The 11,048-nt window shown below is 41.4% G+C and overlaps 1 protein-coding gene across 1 annotated transcript; it reads left to right on the forward strand.

Moving 5' to 3' along the window:
• Positions 1-1,457: 1,457 nt before the first annotated feature.
• On the forward strand, positions 1,458-10,191 carry LOC136873805 (uncharacterized). The gene is made up of 2 exons (XM_067147055.2): positions 1,458-1,582; positions 9,855-10,191. Exons 1-2 carry the CDS (start codon positions 1,571-1,573, stop codon positions 10,149-10,151), a joined length of 309 nt encoding a protein of 102 aa, XP_067003156.1. The 5' UTR covers positions 1,458-1,570; the 3' UTR covers positions 10,152-10,191.
• Positions 10,192-11,048: the final 857 nt, after the last annotated feature.

The raw sequence follows: 11,048 nt of genomic DNA on the forward strand, positions 1-11,048 counted from the left end.
GAGGGATCCCACCGCTACCGCCTCAAGGGCAGTGTCCTGGAGCGTGAGACATTGGGTCAGCGGATACAACTGGGGAGAATGACCAGTACCTCGCCCAGGCGCCTCGGCCTCACCTGCTATGCTGAACAGGTGCCTTGTGGGGGATTGGAAGATTGGAAGGGATAGACAAGGTGGAGGGAAAGAAGCGGCCGTGGCCTTAAGTTAGGTACCATCCCGGCATTTGCCTGGAAGAGAAGTGTGAAACCACGAAAAACCACTTCCAGGATGGCTGAGGTGGGGATCGAACCCACATCTACTCATTTGACTTCCCGAGGCTTACTGGACCCCGTTCCATCCCTCGTCCCACTTTTCAAATTTCATGGCAGAGCCGGAAATCGAACCCGGGCCTCCGGGGGTGGCAGCTAATCACACTAACCACTACACCACAGAGGCGGACATTATTATTATTATTATTATTATTATTATTATTATTATTATTATTATTATTATTATTATTCTTTTGTGTCGCACCGGCTCTTTAGTTTTATGGCGACGATGGAATGGGACAGGGCTATGACTGGGAAGAAAGCAATCATGACCTCAATTAAGGTACAGATGTGAAAATAGAGGAGCCACGGAAAACTATCCTGAGAGCTGCCGACAGTAGATTTTGGATCCATCGTCTCCCGGACACAAGCTCACAGCTACAAGGCCCGAACAGCACAGCCAACTCGCTTAGTCAGTTATTATTATTATTATTATTATTATTATTATTATTATTATTATTATTATTATTATTATACACCACACCGATTAACTGGATGAAAGCCCGGATCCATAGCTAAATGGTTGGCATGCTGACCTTTGGCCCACGTGGTCCAGGGTTCAATTCCCGGCCGGGACGGGGATTTTAACTTTCATTAATTAATTCCTGTGGCTCGCGGGCTGGGTGTTTGTGCTGTCTTCAACATTATATTTAATCTTAGTTAGAGCCCCATCCTCACAGATACCCATATCAGCTATAGGCGTTGGGCCAATGACCTTCGATGTTAGGCCCCTTTAAACAACAAGCATCATCATCATCACCTATAGGCGTCAACTGGAAAGACAACCGCCATTCTTCTCCAGAGGTTACACATTATTATTATTATTATTATTATTATTATTATTATTATTATTATTATTATTATTATTATTACTATTATTGAATGAGCGAATAACTTGAATTCTAATGCAGTATTCTTGCAATAAACTAATCGTCCAATCTAACGTCGGTGAATAAGTTCCCACGAATTTGGAGATGGAGTACGGAATCTCGTTTGGTTGTCAGCAGTGATCACTCCGATACGAAAAGGAAAGCGTCCTACTAGTGTTTCTTATAAGCGACTAATTGCATCTCTAACAGAAGAACAGCTTGTTCCTGCCCTGTCACTGCTTGACTCCCGCCCGGTAAAAACCGCCAAGCGCATCGGCCTGGTTCCGTTTCTTGTGTGCGAATGTTTGGAGAAAGTGGGAGATGGGAGGCGTATAAAGGAGAAGACTGTCGCCTTCGAGGTATTACACTCCTAGAGTCTCAACAACCATCAGCATCATGAAGTGTGTGGTAAGTAGGTTTATTCTTTCACTCCGTTGTACTGAGGTCAATAACTCGTATAATGTTTACATTACGGATCATTCAGAAGAACCAATCACTAGAGACGAACAGCATTATATTTTGAATATTCCTAACAAGGTTAGCTATTGACGGTACAATATTTCGTGTTGGTATTGTTCGATTGGTGCAGCATTTAAGGGGTAGACCCTCTGGCCAGGGAGGGAGGCGTCTGCTGGGTATAGGAAACCTCGTCTAAGTGTGGTGGAGGAATTGTGGATACAATTAAAATACCCAGTCTCCGAGTCAAGGCAATTAACCTTTTACAATTAAAATCATTCGACCCGATTGGGAATTGAATTCGGGACCCCGAGGACTGCTCAGCCATGGAGCCGGACAGAATGATAGCCGAGTTGTTATTGTTTAATGACTAACATTATTTGAAATAATCGTATGCCATTGATATATTTTCTGACATTTAGGGGTGAATTTTATTCCTGACTAAAATAATCTGCTGATTAAAAAAAACACGATTTTTTCTCATTCTTGCCTAAAATTACATCCCTTCTTACGAAAAAAGAAACAAATCTACAACATAGTTGTTAAAAACTAAAGAGCAACAATATGAAATAAACAACTGTTACGTAAGTTAGGAACGGGGTAAGGGCGAAGTTGGGAGTATTTTGTGTCCACTAATGTTTGAGTACTTTTATAACCACCTTCAAAAGTTTGAGTTTTTTAAAAAAGCACCACTCTGTGTCACTGTTATTAAATATTTGCTGTTACTTAGCAACAATAAATAAAGCAAAGCAAAGTCTTCTCCGTACAGGCCATGAAGGCCCTTGGAGGGGTGGAAGGTAAAGGTTTCCACTATCCGTAACCTCGGCACTTGATGGGGTAGAGTGGTTAGCTCTACGCCCGGCCGCCTTTGCCCCCAGGAATTAAACTGGTACTCATTTCTGGTGTAGGCTGAGTGAACCTCAGGGCCATATGCACCTCCGGAAGTGGAAACCTCATTTCTTAAATTTTACGACTTCCTGACGGGGATTCGAACCCACGTCCTTCCGGGCGAACCGAACACGCCTTTATCGCCTCGGCCAGGCAGGCCCTAGCAACAATAAATAATATTCACAAATTTATTTCAAATAGATTTTGGGGAGACGCAGAGATATTGGAATTTTGTCCCGCGTGAGTTCCTTAATGCGCTGGAAAGCCGAAGACAAGGACTCCAAGGACCCACATCGCTCGTAACACGTATGCCAATGACAAAACTCAATGACTATTTCATTCACCTGTAATCTGACTTTCACAATAGAACACTCATAAGAAATGGCATCATTTTACTTCTCTGTCACTATTAGCATGAATCTTTCAGATCTAAACTCCCTTTGTGAATCAGTGGTAGAATGTCAGCCTTCAGGTAGTGAGATATTTGTAGGCGCAAAAAAAGATCCCTTCTGCACTTCATGTGGTACGGTGTTGACAAAGGTTATATATTCATTGTTTACCAAAGAAAAAAACGCTGCAACGAGCAGCTCAATAGAATTCTTGTTTCTCTACTATCTAGTATAGTAAACCAAAAACGTCGAAATTCACATGTAGGCAACCTAATTAACATCAAATGAAAACTCCTGCAAAATGCAGCTGAGGCTGTTTAGATTACTTGTGAGACATCATTTCTTGGCTTACTTAAACGAGGTGTTGTTTCCATAACGTCCAATGAATCCAGTGTGCAGCCTATAGAAATAAGAAAGATATCTCTTCGCAAGGATCAGTCATTTCAAAATCGAGAATACTGGAATAGTAATGGGCAAAACTGCATGGTAGTCATCATCATCATCATCATCATCATCATCATCATCTGTTTACCCTCCAGGTTCGGTTTTTCCCTCGGACTTAGCGAGGGATCCCACCTCTACCGCCTCAAGGGCACTGTCCTGGAGCTTCAGACTCTTGGTCGGGGGATACAACTGGGGAGTATGACCAGTACCTCGCCCAGGCGGCCTCACCTGCTATGCTGAACAGGGGCCTTGTGGAGGGATGGGAAGATTGGAAGGGGTAGGCAAGGAGAAGGGAAAAAAGCGGCCGTGGCCTTAAGTTAGGTACAATCCCGGCAGTCGCCTGGAGCAGAAGTGGGAAACCACGGAAAACCACTTCCAGGATGGCTGAGGTGGGAATCGAATCCACCTCTACTCAGTTGACCTCCCGAGGCTGAGTGGACCCCGTTCCAGCCCTCGTACCACTTTTCAAATTTTCGTGGCAGAGCCGAGAATCGAACCCGGGCCTCCGGGGGGTGGCAGCTAATTACGCCAACCACTACACCACAGAGGCGGACTGCATGGTAGTATTTCCTCAAAATGGGAAATACGATAACTGGTTCGTGGAATGGAGGCTCGAAGTTTAATATAAGCTAATAATATAAATGTTAAAAATGAGGAATTGTAATCTATGTGTCATTTCCCAAAAATCTCTAAAATGTTAGAACATCTGTGAATTCTCGGTTCATTCAGAAGAATGTGGATTCGATTACCTTTAAGAAGCTGAAAATTAGGGAACGAAATTTCTGCTTCTGGGGAAGGTTATGGAGCTGAGGTTCACTCAGCCTACACCAAAAATGAGCACCGGGTTAATTTCTGCTGACATAGACGGACGGGCTTAGAGCTAACCACTCTCTTGCTCTTAGTACAGAGGTGACTGGCAGTGGAAGCCTTTACCTTCCACTACTCCAAGGGTCTTCGTGGCCTCTACGGAGATGACCGTTTTTGTTTTAGAGTTAGAAGAAACAATCGGGTTTTTTTTTTTTTTCTAGTTGCTTTACGTCGCACCGTCACAAATAGGTCTTATGGCGACGATGGGACAGGGAAGGGCTAAGAGTGGGAAGGAAGCGACCGTGGCCTTAATTAAGGTACAGCCCCAGCATTTGCCTGGTGTGAAAATGGGAAACCACGGAAAACCATTTTCAGGGCTGCCGACAGCGGGGTTCGAACCTACTATCTCACGAATACTGGATACTGGCCGCACTTAAGCGACTGCAGCTATCGAGCTCGGTCAAGTAAAGCTTCTACTCAGGCCCCTTCAGAGGCAGGTGCTGTAACACATGCTCCACAACATTTACGTGGCAAGGCCAAGCCTCGATGAGTTTCAAGGGCTGTCTTAAGTGTGGCTGTTCCCAAGTGGTTCTATACTCCTGAGGTTTAAACTTTCTCCAGGCAAACAGCAGGAAAACATCATAGTTCACGCCATCGTGTTCTTAGATACGAATTATTACAATATACTATTAATAAACACGTTCTCACGAGGCCGATATTCAAATGTTTTTTCCTATTTGTTCGGGGCGTCGACCCATTTGGATCTTTTGCCCCTACTGGCACCATATTGTAACCTGCGTGTAATTGGAATGGTGGTATTGTGGAATGTTGTGTGTGAGGAAAGGAAGATTAAGGACGTCACAAACACCCAGTCCCCGAGCCAGCTATATTAATCTACAATTAAAAAGCCCTGACCCGGCCGGGAATCGAACCCAGGGCCGCCGGGTGACAGGCGGACGCGTTGCCCCCTACATCGCGGGGCCGATCATTCAAATATGTACTCAGCCTCTCAAATTATACAAAGTAAACAAAAGTGTGACTAAGGAAAAAGTTTAATTTTACGAAAGCGTTCGATGGCACAGTGAAATGACTTTTAATTACAGTTCATAATTTTCTGTTGAAAGTAGTGATTCTTATTTCCGTATTCGAGATGGAAAGTTCGCAATGAATTCGATCCTCAACCCACAAGAAATCAAGGGTAATATAATGGCAGCCGTGGTAATATTCACTTTCTCAGACGTAATTTAATACTGACGGAACAATTACAATACATTTACCTCGTATAATAACATTCTCAGTATTATGTTCCATTCCCTTGAAGCAATTTTAAAAGCATTTAATTCATGAACATGCCTAAAATCACAGGTGACCGCAGAAATGCAAAATACTACTACTACAATTTACTTCGCACCGACATAGGTTGGCGGTCTTACGCCGACGATGGGATAGGAAAGAGCTAGGAGTGGGAAGGAAGCGGCCGCAGCTTTAATTAATATACAACCCCAGCATTTGCGTGGTGTGAAAATTGGAAACCACGGAAAACGATCTTCAGGGATGCTGACAGTGGGGTTCAAGGAATGCAAACTCACAGCTGCGCGACCCTAACTGCACGGCCATCTCGTTTGGTAAACCCAAAATCCTACAGCAGAGTTATAAACGAATAGCCTACAGCAGTTATGATCAAAGAAACTGAAATTTAAATATAGAATTAAAAAATTTGTTATTTGTAATTTGAGGTCCACTGAGAGCGTTAATATAAGGATCAATGTTAATGGTTTCCCAGCATCCGAATGGCTCCCTTCAGCGCTATGAGGGCAACGTCATAGGTGATGTCTTTGCTGATTCTGAGTTTGAGAAAGACATAATCGTTACTCCAACCGTAAGTCCCATAACTTAAAGGTTCTTGAGGTAGTAGAGGATACACGACTACAAACAACTGTTCCAAAAGTTCACCTAGACTTCCAGAAGGGAATAAATAAATAAATAAATAAATAAATAAATAAATAAATAAATAAATAAGGACAGAGAACAAAATACAGTGACAAAAAATTGCCGAAATGTCAGTTCAGTTTTATAAATCATAAGTATTTCTCTCTCTTAATGACTGGCAAAAATCCGGCAAATATCTATTTTCTTCGTATGTTTTTCCCTAGAAATTTTCTCTATAGGATGTTACATATTTCATTAAATCCCCCAGAAACGGGCGAGTTGGCCGTGCGGTTAGGGCCGCGCAGCTGTGAGCTTGCGTCCAGAAGATAGTGGGTTCAAACCCTACTGTCGGCAGCCATCAAGATGGTTGTCCTTAGTTTTTCATTTTCACACTAGGCAAATGCTGGGGCTGTATCTTAATTAAGGTCACGGCCGCTTTCTTCCCACTCCTGGACCTTTCTTATTCCATCGTCGCCATAAGACCTACCTGTGTCGGTGCGACGTAAATGAATTGTAACAAAAAAGAAATCCCTCAGAAAAAAGTAAATTGAGTAATCAACTAACCAGTCATTTTCGATAAGTGCTCCTAATGAACTCCGCACTTTTCTCTTCTACTGTACAACTCACTTTTATTTCAAATCGATTTGTTCGACTTTCGCTCTTCAGGAAGTTTCATTCATACCTTAACCACCAAGATAATCAGAATTTCATGAGTGCGTTTTATTTGTAATTTAATGCTTCACAGTGTTAATACAGCTCAATTATCTGCTATTCGCGTATCATAATATCCACTCTAAGCTGAAAATACGAAAAATTACTTTTTAACTTCATCCTTAAGGTATAATAATAGATTATAATCTATTGTCGTAACAGTACATCCATACTATTCCTAGTTTAAAAGAATTGCTATAAATATGTTACAACCTTTAAACATCAATCATTTTAAATATTAAATACTTGTCATCTCAGTCCACTACTACACGTACAGCAAACGAAACTTTTTAAATTAAAAAAATACATGTTTACAATAAAATCACAAATTTCAGTACTGACATAGGCATTATCAAACTCACTAGCTTTTATTCAAAATAGCGGCTGTTCAGGTATCGATATTCACCGTATACTTCATAACTGGACAATTTATTCATATATTTGCACAATGATATTTTAATTAAAGCAACAGTCACAAAACTGACCACTTCCACAAATATATTTCCTAAATCAGTAGTTTTAATTTTGTGTCACTTCAATACAACATATATTTAGTCAAATTTTTGCAAACAGATACTTTTTAACCAAACAATTATCAACCCTAGGCACATGATTCTGGTCAGTTTGGTTGACATTATACCTAAGAATTTCAGGGGGGTAAATCATGATGATATATCACACAGGTTAGATGTTATGACGAAAGCCTAAAATAGGTCCAGCTCGATTTTTTCAGGGTATGTTTGTGAATATATCACGGGAAAACGGCTGGAGGAAATTTGTCGAATTTCGGCATTTAAGGTCAGGGATAGCCGGGTTGCCCCAGGCTGTATATTATTTGATCCATGATACAGTGGCGTGGGGATCAAAACAGAAAATGTCAAATTTCTACGTTAATATTAACTATTTCAAAAACCTACACGCAGTAAAAGTTGTGATAAATATAATTTTCGATCCATTCCATTTCATGATTTTTTACCGTTCGAGGAATAAAAACGAAGATGTTAGTGATTATTACATTTTTTACTAACTTCCACATACAGGGTGAAGCCGAACTCCACCGACAAACTTTTGGAGGTTGTTCAGGGATAAGTACCTTCTGAGTGTATTGGTATAAGGGACCCGTGGTCTCCGGTGACTCATTTCAGAATAATAAGGTAATTATGATTTATTCGGCTTGTTACTCCAGTCATCCTATTTCTGCGAAAATACTTTCACAAAAGTGAAAAAGCCTGTAAAATGCAAATAACCAAAACGTACAACACAGAACAGAATAATGCAACAACCCTCAAACGAAACATGTACACTTTTGTCACTGTTCCCTTACGGGTAACACCTCCGTGCCGTTGGCTTCTGGCACGTCAAAAAAAAACTCCTGCGGTACAAAATTTCGACACCTCGGTGTCTGTCAGCAACTAGCATTTAGGACGGATGTAATGTTATTATTATTATTATTATTATTATGATTATTATTATTATTATTATTATTATTATTATTATTATTATTATTTCTTCCTTTATTAATCCGTTTGCCCTCTAGGGTTGCTTTTTCGCTCGGACTCAGTGAGGGATCCCACCTCTACCGCCTCAAGAGCAGTGTTCTGGAGCGTGAGACTTTGGGTCGAGGGGAAACAACTGGGGAGGAGGACCAGAACCTCGGCCAGGCGGCCAGGCTGAATTTGGGCCTTGTAGGGGGATGGGAAGTTTGGAAGTGATAGACAAGGAAGAGGGAAGGAAGCGGCCATGGCCCTAAGTTAGGTACCATCCCGGCATTTGCCTGAAGAAGTGGGAAACACTTCGAGGATGGCTGAGATGGGAATCGAACCCCATCTACTCAGTTGATTGTCATTATTATTATTATTATTATTATTATTATTATTATTATTATTATTATTATTATTATTATTATTATTATTATTATTATATCATGCATCAATTCAGTTCATTCATTCATTCATTCATTCATTCATTCATTCACATTGGAATGTTCTCGCCTTATCTGCTGGAGTTCCGTAGATGTACGCTGAGAGCAGTAAATTCATTCAAGCATTCAATCTCATATTCATTAATGAACGCTCTCTCTTCAGGTGGTGCTATCCGTGACTGGGAGAGAGAAGTGTTTATTTATTCATGCATGCACGAATGCAATCTAGTCATGCAATTCATTCATCATTCAATCATTAAGTTAATTCAAATGTCTATTGTAAGTTAAGGATAAATTTATTCAGACTTTGGCATGAAGAAATTCTTGCACTAACACAAATTAATAAGGGTGAGATACATGTTGTCCTAGATCATAACGTCTAGGACAAAAATAAATCAAATATTAAAAAGTACAATTTAGAGATTGGGTTTAAATAGTAATGAAATGGCATATGGCTTTTAGTGCCGGGAGTTCGGGTCGCCAGGTGCAGGTCTTTTGATTTGACATCCGTAGGCAACCTGCGCGTCGTGATGAGGATGAAATGGTAATGAAGACGACACATACACCAGTCCCCGTGCCAGCGGAATTAACCAATGATGGTTAAAATTCCGGACTCTGCCGGGAGTCGAACCCAGGACCCATGTGACCAAAGGCCAGCACGCTAACCACTTAACTATGAAGCTGGACGAGTTTAAGTAGTGATTAGGAGTACTTGTAATGTTTAATGCACTAATAGGTAGATAAATTAAATGTAACATGAAAATCATGCATGTACCAAAATATTTTGGATTGCAATAAATAATTACTCTCTCCCCAGTTCCAGGCGAACCGGAACTACGGAATGGGAATATTCTATTCTATGATAGTTTTTACCGGACGAGCTATAGGCTAATCTTTTATTTTCCAAGTCCATTAATGGCGACCATTACCGATGTGAAAATATTTCTCTGCCGTCATAGTAACGAGTTAATTGGAGACAGTTGTTGTGCTAAACCTACGGTTGTAAACTGTTCAACAGCCGTCAGGGACGAGTAGTCCAGCAAGTTCTACTATTATTTAATTTTTATGATATGTCCTCCATCTTACGGCAGCCATATGGTAATCTCATTTCAATGTCGTTTTCATTTTTTTGCAGCTCCTCCTTGTAGCAGTGTGTGTGGTAGCAGTAAGCGCTCGCCCCCGGTTCCTGGCCATCCCCTTGGAAGATATCGAACTAGTGGAGGTAGCAGACTTTGGCTCCGCTCCCCTCGTCAGAGTCGCGCGGCAAGTTGCCAAGGAGTTGGAGGACCGTGACGGAGGACGTTTCGAGCGCGGCGCTCACCACGGAGGTGGCGGTGGAGACGGTCATGACTACGTCGACTATGGAGCACATACTGGACACCACGGCGCTTTCGGCTGGTACGCTGACTTCCCTGTACACAAGGGGCACTAAAACCACACCGCCTTCCCGTTGTTTTGTTATTGTTGACTTATACGTGTAATGATTTTATTTCATAAATACATTTTGTTAAGTTTTTATTTATAAATTTCATAGTTTTATTTATTTCTAAACCTAACTGACACAATGGGTGAAAATAAAATAATAAATGCATCTCAGAAAACTACTGACATTTTCCCAATATTTCTGTCCTGGTTTGATGGAAAGACGAATGGAAGGGCCACACAATAATTTTGACAGTTGCTTACCTGAATATATGAATCTAAATGTTCCATACTAGAATACAGCTTTCTCACATTATTGCTACGGCCATCCAGTCTAAATCAATACAGAAGGTCGTTCAGGATCTCTGGGGATGATGTTTGAAGGGTAATTAGCTTATGAAAAGCCAAGTCTCCACCAACCATCATGCTCAATTGGAAAGCCAGCATTTCTAGCTATAGCTCGAAAACGTAATTTCCATTGCAGCAAACTTTCGCAGAGCTAGCATGTCTATCTTGTCCCACTCCTTCCGACAGGCTTCCTAGAGGCCAATGATAGTGCGTGGACGTCTATTTAAGGCCGTTTTTAGGAATTCAAATGCGCAGAAGTCCATGGGTGAAACATCGGGTGCCTTCACCGGAATGTCAATAAAAGGAATTGCAAGGATTCCAGTTTTCGTCTACATTCTCTCTAAGGAAAGACGAGTCGAACGAGAGGTGTGGCTGGGTGCTTTATTTCGATTTAGCCATAACAGATTTTTCGCCCTCCCATTCAGTGCTGGGATATCTGTGTTGTAAAGGGTGTTAACACCTTCTGCAAATAGTATGTAGAGTTCACCTCCCCATTATTAGGTGACACGGCGAATGGTTAACTTGCCAATGTATGAGTATCCAGCGATGATCATGCAAC

The sequence above is a fragment of the Anabrus simplex genome, chromosome 1, assembly GCF_040414725.1.
Source record: "Anabrus simplex isolate iqAnaSimp1 chromosome 1, ASM4041472v1, whole genome shotgun sequence".
Classification (NCBI taxonomy): Eukaryota; Metazoa; Arthropoda; class Insecta; order Orthoptera; family Tettigoniidae; genus Anabrus; species Anabrus simplex.